Here is a 20,463-nt window from a genome sequence, read left to right on the forward strand (position 1 = left end):
GGGGCGTTCGTCAGGGAGGACGGTTCTTCACTAGTAGGTTCCAGGGGGTTGCAGTTTGCAGTGTCCAAAGAACAGAGAGAGAGAGACTGGCCAGTTCAGTTCGTACTGCTGTGTTCACACCCACAGACTTCCTCTCTCTCTCCTCCGCTGGTTGAAGTGGAAGAGGTCGGTGGTGGGGGGGAGTGTTATCCCTGTCAGGGTCTCTGTGCCCAGCATTTGGCCCCGTGACCCAGCAAACCTGAACATGTTCCTCTTTCTTCCGATAGACAGGAATGAATGAACCAGGCTTTACATGGTGGTCTCTTCCCATTCCAACTCGACGTCACCTGTGATCACATAAGACAGTGTTTCTCAAACTTTTACATTTCAAGGTCTCTCCTTAACTCTGACAGTGTACAAATGGAACCAAATGGACCCTAACAGGTCCATTTGGTTCCATTTGTACACTGTCAGAGTTACATACTTGTATGGGTCAATTGACCACCCTAAATTGTAAAATCAATTGAAGTCGGGGGCCACAAGACTGTGACAACAGAACAGAAACGAAAATGTTAATTGTTAACCGTTTCACCGTTTGTTGTTCGCTATATTTCCGATACGACACAACAATGGACATGTACAGTATGTCCATTAGGCAGAGATGGGCACAAAATACAAAAAAGTACTAAAGTACTAAAATCTAAATACTTGGTCATAACTTTGTCTAATACTGACCAGGATACTGTCACCAAGATACTATCCTGGTAACAGTATCCTGGTAAGTATTTCACATAGTATTTTTAATTAGTATTTCAATTTTTGGGGATTTTGTGCCCATCTCTGCATATTAGGCTATGGTAACTTTATTAGGCCTTGCTTCATACTGCATTCATGCATTTTGATGTTTTCGGTGCCAGTCCTTTATAGAGCACAGGCTTAGATTTTGATATTAACAAAAGAGGAAGTAGATACAGTATTTCAGTGTGATCTACATGGGTCATTGGCATGGGAGCGTCTTTGCGGCAAGAGTATTTGAGGGATGGCAAGGTGAAGTGTTTACACCGACTGAGAAAAAGCACAAGATGAGCTTGAAGTTAATGATGATGGAGAATATGGAAGATGGATACAATCCAGGTGAAGTATTTCTTTGGGTACATCCACTCAAGACCCAGAAATGGACACAACAATGGACAAGTATTTTCCATTAGGCTAGGGTAACTTATTAGGCCCTGCTTCATACTGCATTTATGCATTTTGATGTTTTCTGTGCCAGTCCTTTATAGAGCACTGCAGGCTTAGATTTTGATGATGATGGAGAATATGGACACAATCCAGGTGAATTATTTCTTTGGGATAAAAGGACAACATCCACTCAAGACACAGAAATGCTTTCAAGTGGATGGTTGAACTGCACTCAGAACTCATCTGTTGAGCTCTTGTTTTCAGCATGTTGCCGAGCTGTCTACCAACATGGTGAAACAATAAATTGTTGAACATTCAAAATGGTCATCCTGTACAACCAACCATCCAATAATAATTTGTTACATTTATTTTTACATTGGAATATGGAATGTATATGGAATGTGTGTGTGTGTGTGTGTGTGTGTGTGTGTGTGTGTGTGTGTGTGTGTGTGTGTGTGTGTGTGTGTGTGTGTGTGTGCGCGTGCGTGCATGCGTTTGCGCGTGCGTGCGTGCATGCGTGTGCATGTGCATGAGCGTGTGCGTGTGCGTGTGTGTTTGTGTTGTTCACCTTCCATAGTGTCCAGTGAGTCCATCTTCTCCAGGGCAGAATAGTTGACAAACCAAATAGACTGGCTGTTGCCTTTGCTGTTCAGCAAATCCAAGGTACTTTGGTGCAGGAACATGTACTGGGCCTGTGCGCACACATGCCACACAAACACACATTAACACCCATGGGGCCAAACTCGTTCAGTAATGAGACAAGGCCACTGGAGGTCGCTGTGCCAAAACTGAGTTGTCTCGTTGAGAGACGAGACAAAGGGTAAACTTTGTTACGTGCAGCTGCATCCATCCTGTGTGCCCTGTGAGAGACGCTGATGCATACGTCATAACGTGACAAGCACAGAAGCAAAATGGTGCATCTATGCTGCATAGACTTCTATTCTATGCTGAAACATAAAAAGGGCTTTATCTCTGAATAAGGTGCAAAGAACGCCAGGGAAGCAGAGATCTGCTTGTTTTCACGGCGACACTATAACGCGATGGTCGGCCCCGGTTTGGATTTTAGTTTCGCGAGCGTTTGTAAACAAATGGATTATCTTCCTCAATCGTCAGCGGCAGAGATGGGAAGTAACGAAGTACAAATACTTCGTTACTGTAACGAAGTACATTTTTCAGTACTTTGTACTTTACTGAGTATTTATTTTTCAGAGTACTTTTTACTTTTATCCGTTACATTTTAACACAAGTATCTGTACTTTTACTCCGCAACATTTTCAAAACAGGCTCGCTACTTTGGTTTTAATGATACATTAATGTTGCACCGCTGTGCGGCAGATGAAACGAAACAATAAAATACTCAAGTAGAAATACCAGTAGTCCAGTACGCAGTGTCGTAAGCGTCGCTTCCTCAGGGAACGCCTGCATGTTATGCTATGTTCAGACGTAAGACGGTGGTGCGCATTGAAAATAGCAGATCTACAAGCTCACAGCGCGGCTAACCGCAACGCATTGTGAATTTGTAAGTCTGCTGCGGTCTGCTGACACCATTTCCGCATGTGACGTCTCACAGCCAATCAATGACTACTATTTTACGTGTCCCTCTCTGTGATTGGATGATACCGCACCCGGCTGTTGTTGTTTTTACACACAACGTGGAGTTGGATGAAAACAGTGATCATTTATTAAGTTTCTGTTGGGAAATAAAAGCTAATAATCTGATTTAGGAACGCTGTATCTGCCTTTGATTACAATGGCAGCACTGATAAGTTTAACACCAACAAACAGGCTAGGTTCAGTGGCGATTTATGGAATATTTACAACAAATCCATCTGAAAGGAAAACTCCACACAAGGCAGACGGAGATGTGTATGAATGCTTACACACACTGTTTCTACAACGGTAAGCAAAAGGCAGTCCTTATAAAGTGGCTTGTTTAAGCCATTGGTTCTCAATGTGGGGTCCGGGGACCTACAGGCGTCCTTGAGGGAGTTCCAACCCAGGGGGTCCCCAGCTAAATGATAGTTAGGAACCAAATTAACCCTTGGTTATTGGACCATGGGTCTGTTACTCTCACAGTGTCTCTCAGAGTTAAATTAACATTGATTTTACCCAATAAATGGGGGTCCGTAGCCTAATGCATGTCAAACTGGGGGCCCTTGGAATTTAAATGGTTGAGAATCACTGCTAGAGCAGTGATGCATGGTGGTCCATGGGCTAATAAGTGTCATTTTGGGGGTCCTTGACATGAAAAAGTGGTGTAACTTGGTGGGCGCTGGTGCTTCAGGTTTAGCCTTGGATCAAGACAGTCTTGTGCTATGGATTGTTATGAGTAAACATGATTTTATTTATTTATTTTTTGATGGGAGAACGGTGCTGGTCGTTCTCAGCAAGAGTATGTCAGTGACAGGTTGGTTGTTTGCATTGAGAGGCAGCCGACATCACAAGTGAATGCTTGAAATCAACAATACATCTATTTCTTATATATGCCTACAGTACAGTATGTACATTATACATTTGGCCATTGCTTAGAAAGTACCAGCCATTTGGATATAAAGCTATTAAGTCGTTTTTCTTTATTTTGTTTGTAGGAATACTTTTGCCTTCTGTGTGTACTGTGCCTGTCTATGAATAGGATGGGGAAGGTGTACGCTACTGTATTTGTATTTTAACATCATATGGTGGTACTTGGAGAGACAAATATTTTCTGAGTGGTACTGGTAAAAAAAATAAGGTTGAGGACCTGATCTAACCTATTCTATTTTCTGAACATGCAGTAGTTTGAGTGAATTACAGTATGTGTACAAGTGGACTATTGTGTTATCCAGTATGCGAATCTTTAAAATTAGATATTTTATGATAAAACTGTTAACAATAAATCGAGTAACTGAAAGTAACTAGTAGTTACTTTTTAAATTGCAGTAATCGGATTATGTTACTGACTAAAGATTTTTGGTATCGTGGGATATGTATAGGCCTATTTTTATATAAGTGGTACTCAGTCTAAAAAGGTAGAAAACCTTTGCTGTATTTAGATTTCACATCATAGTTAGGAAACCAATCCTGGGCCAGTTTTAAGACGTGTGTTTGGTGGGGATCTTTGTTTAATATCCTTCAAATTCTATTGGCTTTGCACAGAAACATACGGTAAAAATACTTTTACTTTTACTTTAAAAGTACTTTTCAAAGCCTGTACTTTTTACTTTTTACTTGAGTAATTATTTGAATTGAGTACTTTTACTTTTACCAAAGTCGTTTTTTTCACAAGTACTTTTACTTTTACTTAAGTACAGAGTGCGAGTACTTTTCCCATCTCTGGTCAGCGGACACTCACTCACGTGCACACGCACGAAGCTTCCGAGGCTCTTCAAAATAAAGCGTGATTGAACAGCGGCACCAGCAACAGCTAGAAATGTTAGAAACCTTGGCGGCCGTTGTGTTAAACAGTTAAACACATTTACTGTATTTAAATGATTATTAAATAAATGACCAGCATTGCACGCAGGTAGGGTGCAGAGTGCTGTCTGTCTGTGGGTATGTACTGTATGTGGGCAAGTTGGCACTCTGTCGAGCTGCCAAATTGCACATAGTTATTTATATCAGGTCACACTTGTTGGTTGGTGGTGACATCACAGAGAATGCTGCTCCCTCATCGGCTAAAGACCCTGCCTATGTAGTGTCAGAAACATACCCACCCACCCTCAGCACTCATCACCCTACTTGCTCGCTCTGCTGGTGCAAGCAATCAAAAATAGGTTATACGGCGCCGCCATCCAGCATAAAAAAACATAACTCCTCAAACTGAGTTAATGGGTTAACCGACAGTTGCAGCCCTATTTGCATGAACTCACCATGTTCTGTACCATACACACAGGGCTGTCGCACCAAATTCTGGGCCCTGGGTACAAAGAATCACTGCAGGCCCCCCATGAATGTTCTTCATAGGGGGGAGGGGGTTTGGAGGGGGTTTAACCCGTTTAGGGAATGTGAATGTTTCTATGTCAGTGGTGCTCAAACCTGTTCATGTGAAGGACCCCCAAGGCCCTAAGGCGCATGTGCCTTAGGGGGCGTGCGCAGAGTTTCTGGATTTTTTTTCTTTTTTTAAAAAAATTATTGGGGTTTTTAGAGGTTAAAACGGGTGCAGGCGGCAGTATCAATGAACAATAATTAATAGGCTAATACAAAGCATTGAGTTCCCAGCTGCACTTCATCCCCCCATGAATGTTCTTCATAGGGGGAGGGGGTTTAACCCATTTAGACTTGGAAGTTGGGAACGCATTATTACGCATTATTTTGTGCTTTAACTATTGAAAAATAGCAGATATTCAAGCTCACAGCGAGCTTGTAGATATGCTATTTTTGAATATTTCAAATCCTACTAAGGTTGTTTCTATGTCAGTGGTGCTCAAACTTTTTCATGTGAAGGACCCCCAAAATGATGTATCTATGTATTTGGCCACGGACCCCCATCTCAAAATATTTTGTTCCAGGGACCCCCCAGAAGCAAAATCTGAGTTACAAATGTTCGCTTAAAAAATACACATATTCAAAGATTTGCACTCATTTTCACGACTTTTCAAAAATAGCAGATCTACAAGCTCACAACGCGGCACTCGTGCCGTGCTGTGAGCTGTAGATCTGCTATTTTTCAATAGCTAAAGTATTAAATAATTAAGGCCCCTCCACCTTGGCCCTAGTAACTCAGTCCCACTTCCCCCCCCCCCTTGTGACGCCCCTGCATACACATCCTCTCATGAACTCACCAGGTTCTGTACCATACACATCCTCTCATGAACTCACCAGGTTCTGTACCATACACATCCTCTCATAAACTCACCAGGTTCTGTACCATACACATCCTCTCATAAACTCACCAGGTTCTGTACCATACACATCCTCTCATAAACTCACCAGGTTCTGTACCATACACATCCTCTCATAAACTCACCAGGTTCTGTACCATACACATCCTCTCATGAACTCACCAGGTTCTGTACCATACACATCCTCTCATAAACTCACCAGGTTCTGTACCATACACATCCTCTCATGAACTCACCAGGTTCTGTACCATACACATCCTCTCATGACCTCACCAGGTTCTGTACCATACACATCCTCTCATGAACTCACCAGGTTCTGTACCATACACATCCTCTCATGAACTCACCAGGTTCTGTACCATACACATCCTCTCATGAACTCACCAGGTTCTGTACCATACACATCCTCTCGCTGCGCAGCTCGGCCACCAGGCCGTACACATCCACAAAGTCATGGTCGGCCACGTGTTGGATGAGGTGGTCCAGAGCAATGAACACACCGGTTCTACCCACACCAGCACTGAGGAGACAAACCCACAAACACTTCATTTTCCAAGGAACAATCAACTTGACTTTGTGACAGTGACAAAGGAAACACACAACGAAACATACATACAGGGGAGAAGCCCTTTAGTTGTACAGACTGTGATACCAGTAACACTCCCTAATCAGGAGATAAGCGACCATAGGTCACTTATCTCCACAAATAGGGCAAAAATGTGTTTTGCCAAAATCTTCCTGATCCATGTTGATGACATGAGTGTAGACATACTGTGTAGTGATTTTCGTGATTTTAGGGCAAAATCTGTAGGAGCAGTGTCCAAAAATGTGTTTTTAAAAATCGGCCTGGAGGTGGCGCTATATGGGAGAGATTCATGTTGATGGGATGAGTGTAGACATACTGTGTACCGATGTGCGTGATTTTAGGGCCAAAATTGTAGGAGCAGTGTCCAAAAATGTGTTTTGCAAGAGGGCCATGTGAGAAATGAGGGGTGGGGTCTCCGCGCCGGCAAGGCGGACGAATAGGTACCGGCCCCGGCTGTCCCGGTCGCTCCTAGCCGGAGTTACGGCATTTTATGTGAGCTGCAGTGTAGGGGGTCCTCCACTGGGGGCGCCACCACTTTTGCATCCGTTCTGGAGCACCAGGAGTGGGTGGTCCCCGGGAATTCCCCGTGAGCAGCCCCGTGGGGGTGGTCATTTGGTCAGTTTAGCTCCAGGGAGCCCCAGGGACCTGGGGCTCCCTGGAGCTCCGGGGGTCCTTGGAGGTTGTAGTTTGGCAGGTAAGGAAGGTGTGTGCAAAATTTGGCATGGATCGGGGCAACGGTTGCGGAGATATGAGCAGGGCAGGAGTGTGACGTGTGACAGACAGACTGACGGACTGACGGACTTACACTTTGTGCAGGGTTTGATAGTAAATGCGACCTACGGTCGCAACACATTTTGGTAAAAAAAAAAAAAGACTTGACGAAGGTATGACTGGATTGGAATAAAAAAAATACAACAGCAGTACAAAAAAAAGGAACATTTGGCAGAAACAAGTGGGCTGTGTCCACCAAAATGGTTTTCCCCAGCGAGGCGCTCTTCTAAGATCCCACTTGGGAGCGCTTGTGGATGCTTTGGAGGCACAGCGATCTTTCATCTGAGACATACTGGCTGTCAGGCACAAACCAAACCAACCGTCTCATAGCAGAAGTAAACATGACAGCACAAGGTAGAGTACTGTACTTGCTCTGCATGTATGGAGAGTACAGAGATTACAACTTAGATTTTGAGATAGAAAAATCTCTGTGACTACGACTAGTATCATCAGACTTGTGCATATAGGTAGTGACTTTTGTGGTTCTTGATTTGACATCTTTGACAGTGTTCATATGTAAAGAATAAATAAATACAGGAGCACATCACCCACTGTCAAAGGGATAAATGCTGAAAAGCGTATTTCCATATTGGTCCTTTAAAGTTAAATGTATCTGTAAAATGTGGATGGGAATAAAAATGACAGCTTTTAAATCTAAAAGGTACAAAGGTAATTGAAAAGGTATTTTGGAACCACATTTTTATGACCCTGTACACATTTTAATTTGTGATACTCACTCCACCCTGAGCTACTTGAGGCTATTAAAATGAGAAAGGTGTGTTCTGGGATGGAGTTGTAGTAATTTATTAGTAGTAATAATGTAATAATTTAGTAATTTATTTGGTGAGGTTTGCACTGCAGCTAGAGCTTATTTTACAGAATCTTGGGGACACTAGTAAAGTGCAGACATAGCCTAATTAAATTACATTGTACCAGAGCCCCTGCCAACATTTCAAGAGCACTTTATAAACATGGATATTCTGGCAAGAACTACTCTTACTCTTTGATTAACCTTTGAGATAACATTTAGTGCCATGTACTCTCTCCAGATATTTTATTGTTTGATATGCAGGCCAATTAAGTAACAGCCTCCTTGGCTGGAACAGTCACCACAACTACAACAGGAGACTTCTTCAGCTTTGCATTAGATCCAGAGAGAATCAACTGTTTTGGCAAGGTGGAGGCCACTGGAGGGACGTCCTGTTATCTACTAACCAGGATCTCTAAGTAATGCTTCTACCACTGATTTATCATGATGAAAGACTGGAAAACTGCATCCCTAGCCTGGCTGGAATCCAGACTGAGTCGCTAAGTTTAGCAGTTGTTGTTGTTTTTGTAACTTTGCGTCTCAGTCTGGGACTCTACTACTCTACTGCATATGTGAAAGGGCTTTCGTGCGTCCATGATCGCGGGGAAACTGATTGGTCTGAGGATGGACAAAGGAGGACTTTGTGTGGGACGAGACCAGAGCCTGCCAATGTAATGATCTGTGGGTGGGACGAGACCAGAGCCTGCCAATGTAAAATTCAAGTCACTTCCCAGCTTCTACAGTGATTCTTTTAGCACTATCCAATTAGCAATTAAGTTCCTACATAACAGGTGACATTTTGGAAATCAGGCTCAAATGGAAACCTCCCAGACTGGTAAGTGAAGTAAAAAAAAAAAAAGAAAAGGGAAGGAACATTTAAAATAATGATATAGGACCTAAATACTCCCTTGAAGGGCCTGATGTGTTAGTGGCAGTGGCGAGGATATGGTGCCAATCACATCCACCACTTGTTTGCTACCTCCCAGGTAAGACCTCACTCACTGTATGGAAGCTCTGTTAAAGCCCAAGTTTGATCAAAAGGCTATCATGATTTTTGGTGTTGGACATACTTTGAATGTCCAATTTAATCATACCTAATATGTTTATCTACTTCTGTTCTGATTAGATCTGTCAGATAGAGTAGACAGGTAGATAGCCTATCTGTAGAGGGGGATTGTCTGAAACCAGACTGAAATTCAAATAGAAGGTTTAGAGACGACAAATAATTGTCAGCTTGCATTTATGATCCTTTTTATTACCTTTGATACAGAACATAAAAACCGGACTGTAGTTCCCAGGATCTAATTTGCTTCCCTTTTAGTGAAGCAGAATTATTCTTTGAATTCTTGTGTAAAATACCCTTGTTCGATTGACAGGTTTTTTATATAAAACTTATGCTGGGTGAAATGACTTCTGCTGCATCTTGATAGACACTGACGAGGATTTTATCATGACTCGTTGCTTTTGATAGTTTTAGGGCATTGAATCTTTTAAGCACAATTTCTTCAGTCAGATTCTTTCCAATGAATAGGCCTGCATGGGCTCCCTTCAGCTTGTAAAACGAATCTACTTGTCTTTCTCCATAAAACCCTGATGGACTGGCCAATTTATTCATGAGAATATTAGCTAGACTTGAGAAATAAAGCTGAAACAACAACTCTTTGTCTCGTCCATCCTCCAGTGGATAAAAAGTGACAATGATGAGCGCAGCATTCTACCCAAAGCGGAAATGTTTTCAACTCTGTTTGACTGAGATGAAAACAGCAAATTATCATGCTCAGTGCAGAACAGACACGCAACACCTCATCCTGCTGCCATTTGTACAGTAGCACACCGTAATGTAAATATCAAATCATCCTTGTAGAAGTCATCTTTGAGTAATGTTGAAATTTCTACAACCTCAGTTACACTAAAAACATGGGAGACAGTTATCACAATCTGTACTGCTGTATATTCAACCATTGGTTTTAAACCAAAATGTTGCGTTGACCATTATGTCAGGGGACCAATACTGTATATATTTCACACATTTAGACCTGAGGCCGATTCTAAAAACGCTTTCTATATCCAGAACTAAGTTTTCTGGAAAAACTTCCAATATTTATTCAAAAATTACAACAAATTGTACAACCACAAAAAGGGGTTCCTGTCTTAGTTACAAATAGGGGTTCCCGTCCTAAATGGGTTAACAACGCAGCAAACACAGTAAAATGTTCAGTGTTGTGCTGTACCTGCAGTGTACCACTATAGTGGTGTTGTTCTCGTGCCTGTTGGCTCTGATGGCTTTGACGAACTGGATGAGTGTGCTGCTGGACTCTGGGACTCCATGCTCAGGCCATGATGTGTAGTTGAAATGTTGGACCACCATGTAGTCCCCGTACTGCACCAGACATAAGACAGAAAGAGTTCAGTTGTACTAGCAATTATTTCATCTGACTATGGTTTCATACATTGTGTGTGTGTGTGTGTGTGTGTGTGTGTGTGTGTGTGTGTGTGTGTGTGTGTGTGTGTGTGTGTGTGTGTGTGTGTGTGTGTGTGTGTGTGTGTGTGTGTGCGCGCACGCATACATTTGTTTTGAACTTCTATGCAATTTTATCTTTATTTTCTGGAGCCAAGATTTATAGGTGACAACTACAGTGTATAAAACATTTGATTTCACATGCTGTATCCGTGTGTGTGTGTGCGCGCGCGTGTGTGTGTGTGTGTGTGTGTGTGTGTGTGTGTGTGTGTGTGTGTGTGTGTGTGTGTGTGTGTGCGCGTGCGTGCAATATGTGTGTGCAATATGTGTGTGCAATATGTGCATCATGAAGTGCTGCCATACAACATTTTATGGCAAACTGGTACAACCAAAAAGTAACGTATATGTATAAAATAATATCAATTTTAATTCTTGTCCTGTCAAATACTTGCTGATTTACCCCCAATTCTCTCACCAACCGTGTATGGTTGTGACTTGATATATGATACCAGGTGGACTAGGCCAGTGATTCTCAAACTCTTTCATGACAAGGACTCCTAAATTGAATTTTATTTAGTCACAGACCCAAATCTGAAAATATGCCAGGGACCCCCATAGATTTGTGTTTTTACAATGTTTATTTTTTAGAAAATAGCCGAACAAGCTCACAATGTGTTGCATCCCGGCACGTTGTGAGCTTGTAGATTGGCTATTTTCAAATGACCAATATAAATAAAGTTAAAGTAGTTAAACTGACTTGATGCTACATCAACTAGTTTTGATGGGGACCGTCTGCAACCCTGTCAAGGACCCCACTTTAAGAACCACTGGACTACGCCTCGTTATGAAGACGATGTACATTGAAAATCTAAACGAAACATTTAGCACAGCGACCCTTCAGAGCAGTGTGCACTCTCCTTCACGTTCACCTATAAAGCTAAATCAAATCCAAGAGCAGTAGAGGCTAGACAAAGACAAGCAAACAATCTCATTTTGCCAGTCACGGCGCAATCAGCCCTTCAGTTCAGACAATGTGATCGATATAATTGCTTGCCTCTGGAATCAATGTACAGCACTGACTACAGCATGGTAAATGGTGCAATTGTACAGCACCTTTATCCAAGGCGCTTTACATAGATTGTGCATTACATTCACCCTAGTCTCTCAAGAACAGACTAACTGAGCTCCAGTTAGTCTTTCAAGTGAAAAGGACCTTTTCTTTGACGATGGCTAGCCAGATTGCATTTACCCATTCACACACACGTTCATACACAGATGGCGGAGGAAACCATGCAAGGCACCAACCTGCTCACCAGGAGCAACTAGGGGTTCAGAGTCTTGCTCAAGGACTCTTTGACACTAACTCTGGGAGAGCCCGGATTCTAACTGGGAACCCTCTGTGTTCTAATGACGGTTCTCTACCCCTGAGCCAATGCCGCCCCAGAATGGAAAACAAACAGCTGAACAATGCATAAGAAAAAGCCTTATGAGCTCAGGTGTAACAACAATAAGACCGATCTGATTCAACGTGTCAGTGTGTGAGGGTTATGTTAGCGTCATCATTGCTCGTTACCCTTTCTACTTTCAACGCCCTGACGGTCCAGTCAGGATAGACATTCTCCGCCTGTTTGGTGATGATAATGTCACCAAACACTGTCACTGGCTTGTTGTCCTCTGGCCAGTACTGGTGACACCGGTTCTGAAATGTTGCACGCATACACAGTACCCACAAACACACACAGTGGGATATTAGTTTGCAGTGGCAAATATGATTCTGCTATGTCTATTGGAATTGCACATACGTACAAAACAAACACACACACACACACACACACACACACACACGCACACGCACACGCACACACACACACACACACACACACACACACACACACACACACACACACACACACACACTTCAAACACCTCACTAGTGCGGCAGTGCCTGATAAAACTTCCATGCTTCAGCTCAGCAGTCAAGCCTCTTGGCATGGAGGAGAAATGGAAAGAAGCAGACATGCGGCAAGCCTTGTGGAGCAGCACACCTTCATATTAATTCACTGCGCATATTTAAAATTCTATTATTAATCCAACTACATCACTAGAATTGAAATTAACAGGGTTCCCACGGTAATGAAATTCCTGGAAATATTTTGAAATTAGAAAAATATTTTTCCAGTACTGGAAAGGTTTTGGAATTGATCAAGGGTCCTGGATGGTACTGGATAAAATAGCTACAGTATGCATTGTCTTTGGTTATTGATTTTGTTGATACCTCTGAAATGACAAATTAAACATTGGCCAAATTGTCAAATATTAGAGGCTGAAATTGTGAAAATAGCAGATCTACATGCTCACTTGTGAGCATGTAGATCGGCTATTTTCACAATAAAACCGTGTTATACCGGTACAAAGTCCACAGTTCAAATATGATTATTTCGGGGGTCACGGCCTGAAAAGGTTGAGAGCCACTGGCATACACTACCTGTCTTTGGGCATTGCACATAGGAGTAAAAGCGACTCGTTATTGAGCTGAATTATTGTTATAGTCCTGGAAATCGGGTTAAATATTCTGGAAATGTTTTGGAAAAGTTTTGGAAATTATTTTGGTAAAGATGTGTGGGAACCCTGAATTAACTAGTTCAATGAGTTAACTGTTAGTTTAACAGTTGGAAGAATCAAACACTGCAGACTCAGACTGTCTCTTTTTTCATCGAAAGCCAGCTAAATTTCATTTCAAACCAATCTTTAAAAAAAGGTTGATAAACACCTCAAAGGTTGGTGACAGGTGCGTAGGACAAAATGTATACAGGTATATTCAAAAAGGGATCTCTGATAATAAAATGTTGCTTTTTTTAAAGCTACTTTTCTTTTTGTAAGTTCCTTACAGTGTGCTTTCTTTGATTTCATTTCAAACCGATCAAATTGAAATGTCATAAAATGTAAAACATTATAGTAATGTGTTAATGTGGCACAATTGTTGTGGCTGTGTGCATTCATGGAGAGGAGCACACTGTTCTAGTTTCTGTATACTGTATCATTAAGTTCTGCCCTATGAGGGTTGATATGTCTATGTTCAGGGGGTTTGGAATCTGTGTCATTTTTGGTTCTGGAGAATCATGGGAGCAGAGCCACCAAATTTAAAGCAATTGTGATAAATAAAGTTTTCATTTTGACAAGAGTGTTTGGCTGAAGCATGGAAGTTCTTTACAGTTCGTGCCTGCCGTTGTAGCACTTCAATCAATGCCAGAACACCACACCTGCCTGTGCATACATCTAGAAGATTTCTGAGGGTAGGATGTTCTCGCGTGGCCATGCACAGGGATGTGCTGGCCATTGGGAAAAGCGGGACAACTCCCGAACGGCCGGTTCATTCCCGGCCGGTCCAGGCCGGCCATTAGGAAAAAATTTAAAATAAAATGTCGGCCTTCGTTCCATTTTGGGGGCTGGGCGGCCAGCAAAGTAAATCGTCACTGTCGGGCAGTTTAAATCATTTTTAAAATGATAAATACAAAACAAACGGTTTTGGACATATAAGGTTTCCACCCGACAACGACGAAATATAACTCATGTACAGTAATTGGCCCACTGGCTTGTCACTTGTCATGATCTGAAATGGCAAATCTTTGATTAGCAGCAGCGCTATAGAGAGAGATCTCTCTCTATAGCACGCAATGAGGGCCTCTCCAACTCTTTTTCCCGGGCTGAATCAGGGGCCCAGCACGTCCCTGGCCATGCCCACTGATCTTGCTCCACTCCTTATGGAGGTCTGAAGAAACTCATTTGAACGAGCAGCTCACTCGCTGGACCGTTGCTATGAACAGAGTCTGTCTCTTGTTCTTATGAACGGCTGCGAGGCAAAGTTAGATTCAACAGCTTATTGCGACCGAAGGTCGCAGTTTATTATGTGAAACGGCACATGCTGACTCTGTCTGTCTGTCTGTCTGTCTGTCTGTCTGTCTGTCTGGACGTGTACACTTTTATACGGTCTATGGGTTTGCCGCTCTGACATCACGCTTTGACATCACTGTGATGTCATGGGAACCACTCTAACAGAATCCCTTTATGCCCATATATGGAGAACCCTGATGTCATTAATATTAAGCCCATATTTAACAGGACTTCATATGGGAAAATTGTGAATGCCCATATATGGAGGAAGACAGCCCATATCTGTGTGGCTGGTTCAGAAAGTATCAGCATAAAAGGGATTGTATGTTGTGATGTCATGGGAACCCCTCTAACAGAATCCCTGTTATGCCCATATATGGAGATCCCTGATGTCATCAATATTAAGCCCATATCTAACAGGACTTCATATGGGAATGCCCATATATGGAGGAAGACCACATCTGCCATGACATACCCGGCCTTTCTCATAACACTGTGTGAGCATGGCGATGGTGCGCGTCCCTGTTTCCCATATCATCCTCCAGAAGTCAGCCACTGTGCCAGGGAGAGGACCCTGGGTTGCTATGAACTCATTAGGACACAGATAGCCCTGTGTAGAGAGACAGACAGACAGACAGACAGACAGACAGACAGACAGACAGACAGACAGACAGACAGACAGACAGACAGACAGACAGACAGACAGACACAGATAGAGGGAGGGAGTGAGTAAGAGAACAAGAGACAGAGGGCAGACTCCGTTAATTACAGCAGATGGGTGTCATGTTAACACAACTGGTGCCATAAGAGATGAGTGTTATTGGGCCCTGCAGGTTGGCTGGTAGGACTTCAGTGCTACTCTACTCACTGAGATGAAGCTGGCGTTGATGTAGTCAGAGCCTGGCATGCCTGGTTCAGACAACAGCTTCACTCTGTTGTTATTGTCTAGACACGGTCAATACAGAAACACAAAAGACATGCACAAAGTATATGGTCAATGTTCAAGGTTCAGAAATGTTGACAGACATTGATGACTTTCTTTTTCTACTACTGTACAAATCCGTACACATTCTCATCAAGATGTGTCATATGTTTTATTTTCCAATTGGCTACTACTGGCTTTACTTCCAAAGTTTGCGGGAAGGGCCTGTTTTGCAGAAAATGCCTCAAATCATGGAATGTGGCGACCGATCACATGATAATTTTTATCACACATTGAGTCAATATCATGTTGTGCAAACACAACTTTCCCCCACATCTTCCTTGTGTCCTGATGACTGCACCCACAACTGAGACAGCCTTGGGTAGGCAACTCGGCCTGGCGGAGATCAGTCCCAGAGTAGTGCACTTTTCTAGTAGTTTTTTTCCCCCTCATCTTATTTATGTTCTATTACAGTAAGTTTCTTGCAAACATGTTCTTTTGTTTTTTTCTTTGCTGTTATGTAAAGTACTTTAAAAAAAAAGGTGCCACAAAAAGAACGATTTTTGTTATTGTGATTATTACTACATACATAGACAGACAGAGTACAATAGATCTAGATACTGTATAGTTCCAGGCAGATCTCGATCCTTGTTGGTTTACGTTCCCTTACAAGGTTTGATGTTGGTGAATCGGTTCTTGGAGCGGTTCCAGGGCAGGTCAGCGTCTGAGGTGGCCAGGTCCTGTAGCAGCTTGGGCAGCTCCTGAGGAGGAGAGATGCTAGACTAGTCAGCATGCAGTCAGTATACACACACATGACATACAGTACAGCAGTGGTTCCCAAACTTCTTTTAGCTCAAGCTCCAAAAGAGAAATTAGACGTTTGCCCTGGACCCAAACTAGTGAAAACAGCAGATCTACAAGCTCATGTACTGTAGATCGGCTATTTTCACTACTACTTGTTTTCTAAGTTATGGAATTTCTTAGATTGTTCTTTTATTTATTAATGAAATTACTTGGAAAAATCATAGATTTGTTTTTATTCATGAAAATCTTTTTGGGGAATGTTTTTTGAAAATGTTTTAAAATAATTTAAAGTAAAAACAAAATGTAGTAAAAATCTTTGGGGAATCACATTACATTACAGTACAGGCGCACACACTCACACACACCCCTATCCCAATGCATACGGTATCAGATTATGAAGCTACATACAGAAAACTGCTCCTGGAACTTGGCATTGTCATTGGCACAGAGGTCCTCCACATGCTGCATAAAGGACTTCTTATTGACAGGCCTGGCAAAGAAAAGAGAGCGAAAGAGCTGAAGAAATATCACCCCAACAGCCAAGAACTATTTATAGTAAATTAATTATAGATTACAAGACATAATACCAACCAGAAAGGCACGTACTGTACGCCTACTGCTGCTAAATAATTACATTCAATCCAAAAGTGACTTACTTGAGTGATTTTCTGTAGCTCAGGAGCCTGTGTTAAAAAGAAATACAGGCATGGTGTCGTTAGACTCGTTACTGTATGCATACCGCACAGCCAGCACACGCTTATACCATAACATAATAACGCTATTTGATTTAGTTATTTATTAATATTTGAAAAGATTTGCCCTATATTGACAGAATAGGGATGCCAGGTTGAACTCATTAATTATGGTCGGGCATGCATTATTCATGTCCGCACAGGTTCACACGGGTCCTCATTAAAGGCAGTCAACATCTCATGTTTGAGCAGGGGAAATGTAGCCTCTCTCTTTCTCCAGTCGTCCCTTAATCTGGAACTGAGGAGCTTGGTCTAACTTTGATGTTTTATTCCAGATGAATGTCTAAATGGGAGCGGCACTGCACTAAGCAGTTCATCCCTAGTTTGCGCTCTCCTCCATTCTTCCCTTATTACCGAGGACCAGGGTGCATCTGCACCTCGTGCACTGGTAAAACGTTCCCTAACCTTATTATTCCCGATGCCTTATTATATTTGGTGGTGCAAACAATTTAATCAAAATGTTACTTATGACAATCAAAATAAAGCCCTTGTTCTTGATTATTCAATTAATCTATAAAGTAGGCTAATCAATAGAATAATCATTAAGAAAAGAAAAAGAAACAGTTGCTGTTCTAGTTATATTCAAATGGGGGTTTTTTTTCTGCAGAGAATGCACACAAAATGCTATCACTCAGCAGGACTGCTAAGCACGGGATGACAACACAACACACTGTAGGCGAAACAAATCTGAGCGGCCTGACAATCATGTAACACCCACTTTACAGATGGATGACTAAGATATAAACAAATTGAAACTGTCGCAGTGGACGCACGCACGCACGCACGCACGCACGCACACGCGCACGCACACACACACGCACACACACACACACACACACACACACACACACACACACACACACACACACACACACACACACACACACACACACACGTTCGCGCACAAAAACATGCAATGAATGATATCTACAGTATACTACCCATTAGACACACACCCAAACCTCAACTTACTGGATGACATATATCTCTTTCCGTCTAAAGAAGAAGGAAGAGTACCTGCAGTGAGAGAGAGGGCTGTGTAAGAGAGAAGCAAAGCACAGGCATCCCTGGATGGGGCAAAGTGCAGGTGTAGCGAGGGTGTCGCAGGGTGTGTGAGTGCATTTAGGCCTCATTCATAAAAAAAGGTGTTCTCTACCTTCATATTAATACAGTATAATAACTTCATAGCCAATATGAAGAAAACATCATGTGAAAAATACTGTAGCATGCAGATGATATTGTTCATTGATGCCATGTATGTATGATGACTTTGAACAGTTTTATCTTTTTCAGTTAAACATGTACATTTGGTGATTTCGATAGGTCAATGATGAAAAATAGGTCATTTTTAAGTATTTTCTTTATCAAAGAGGCCTCTAAGAAAGTTGCATGAATGCCATATATTGTGTGGTAAGGAAAATGAAATGGTATATTTGTGAATTGTGAAGGGTAGAGAACATGCAGATGCACACACACACAAGCACACACAGTCTAACCGGTTCAGTTTTTCTTCTTTCAGCTCCAGGTCAGCCACAGCGATCAGCTGGTCCAGTTTGTATTTGGTCTCTATGATCTCTGCTTCTCGGGGTGAGTAAGTCTCGCCTTCCTTCTTACGCTGATGGCACCTGACATTGGATGAGGTGAATGTCAGTCACTCACAATCATATCACATGCCACAGTGATAGACACAGAATACAATTCTGAATGTAATTTAATACAAGAAAGGTCATTGTCTGAAATTGTGCCTATAGACTAAGAATTTCGACCACAGAATGTGTAATTGTCAAGATAGAAAGGTCATCTTGTGCTAAATTTGAAGCTTATAAACATGGGATATACCAGTGCAGCAGTGTAAATCATCATAAATTGCTGGAAAATAGTCATCTTTGATGAGAATTTGTCAAGCGGACAGTATTTTCTGGGGATTTTGAGTGTGATATTTTAAAATAGAAATGCAGCAAGGCCCTAAATCTTATTTTGCTACTTCCCCCTATGTGTCAGGACACTAACACTTCATACACATTTCAAACCTGTATGACTATTTATGCCCTTGTAGTACCTTAATATTTGCATTTACATAATTTTGCCAGAAACATACCAAAAAGAGTGTTTTGGGGCACCTGAGACCAAACGGCCCCCGGCTCCCGGACTAGAAGGAGGAGGTTGGGGGCGGACGAGGATGTGAAGCAGAACATAGAGGTTGATGGAGTGATCACAGGTGTATTTATATTGTGGGTATTGCAATTGCTAATGACTGAAGGCAGGTGTGGTAGATACTGTATGGATGCTATTGAGAATGGGGAGTGGCCGTAGAGGGAGGTCTCTACTCCTGAACTTGAACACAACTTCATGATGGACCCTTTGTCAAGTCCCGCCCATGGTTGTGCTCCTCTTCGCACCCATTGGTTGCTGTTTCTTGGTTGGACAAAAATCCTGTCTCTCCATCCACTACCATTGAAATAATGTGTTTTTCAGTTGCTTCGTATTGATGTTCTGTGTATTCAATTCTTATTTTAAACTTGGTTTCAGTAAAAATGTGTTTTACCTAATTCAACATAAACAGGGTGGAACCAGGGCAGAACAAGGCAGAAAGAGCCTGCTTGTTGGTCAAGGCTGACAAAGGGTGAATTAATTGGCATGGACACTCCCCCGAAACACAATTTACGCCCTGCCTCTAAAACCTGCACCTTACTGCATAGATGGTAGATGGTCCGAACCATTCTGAGGGTTAAATGAACATTCAGGATTTCCCAGTGCAGAGAATGCAGCAGCCTACTACGTTGAGGAGACTCACTTGACCGAGGCACAGATGATGATGATGAACAACACAGCAAGGAAGAAGGAGAGGAGCACGCCCAGAATGATCTGTTCATCTCTGGTCAACACCCCGTCCGCTGGAGAAACACATGCAAAACATCACCATCATGTGTTTTTGTATAGATTTACTGTGGGGTAGAGTGAGACAGGAATGGCACTGGCTTACCTGGGGTTTTGATGGGCTCAGAATACTCAGAGTCAGTGTGCTGACCCTGGATGTTGGTGGCTCGAAATTTAAACCTGTTGAACACAAGAGGTTTAAACACGAGAACACGAGAGGAAGAGGAGGCAATGCGTGTTGTTTTCTGTACAAATGGATGACATTACAACCATGTACCCTTTTGTTTGGCTTCTCATGAAAGGACTTGAATTAATCAATTAAACCATTTATTTATTCTTTCTTTCATGTCATGGGCAATTGGAATTACCTATGGGTGTATAACATTTTGTTTTGTGTAAAAAGTTGTTAATTCAACTTTTGAATGTCTAATATAAAAGCAAGGCTTCCATGTGTATTTCAGAGATGGACAACTTTGAGTCATACACCCCAATATGACCACCATTTAAATAAAAAGTTAAAGTTGTACTATGTAACTTTTTTTATAAAACAAATCTTAAAATTCTCCTAACTATTAAATCACAAAAGTTTTAGAAGATCCGCGCCGTGAATTTC

The 20,463-nt window shown here is 42.1% G+C and overlaps 1 protein-coding gene across 1 annotated transcript in view; it reads right to left on the reverse strand.

The window, feature by feature from the left end:
* Positions 1–203: 203 nt before the first annotated feature.
* The window catches only part of ptprq (protein tyrosine phosphatase receptor type Q), a gene marked incomplete at its 5' end in the record, with an annotated part of 117,965 nt that continues 97,705 nt past the window's right edge, over positions 204–20,463 (reverse strand). The window contains 14 exons of the mRNA XM_080736915.1: positions 204–326; positions 1,730–1,853; positions 6,366–6,501; positions 10,378–10,526; positions 12,178–12,303; positions 14,971–15,105; positions 15,364–15,440; positions 16,088–16,178; positions 16,630–16,711; positions 16,878–16,904; positions 17,946–17,990; positions 18,470–18,598; positions 19,768–19,867; positions 19,957–20,030. Coding sequence (XP_080593041.1) covers positions 289–326; positions 1,730–1,853; positions 6,366–6,501; positions 10,378–10,526; positions 12,178–12,303; positions 14,971–15,105; positions 15,364–15,440; positions 16,088–16,178; positions 16,630–16,711; positions 16,878–16,904; positions 17,946–17,990; positions 18,470–18,598; positions 19,768–19,867; positions 19,957–20,030 — 1,333 coding nt within the window. The 3' untranslated portion in view covers positions 204–288. The remainder of the gene's footprint in view (positions 327–1,729; positions 1,854–6,365; positions 6,502–10,377; positions 10,527–12,177; positions 12,304–14,970; positions 15,106–15,363; positions 15,441–16,087; positions 16,179–16,629; positions 16,712–16,877; positions 16,905–17,945; positions 17,991–18,469; positions 18,599–19,767; positions 19,868–19,956; positions 20,031–20,463) is intronic.

This window comes from Nannobrachium achirus (genome assembly GCF_963921795.1).
Source record: "Nannobrachium achirus genome assembly, chromosome: 11".
NCBI classification, from domain to species: Eukaryota; Metazoa; Chordata; class Actinopteri; order Myctophiformes; family Myctophidae; genus Nannobrachium; species Nannobrachium achirus.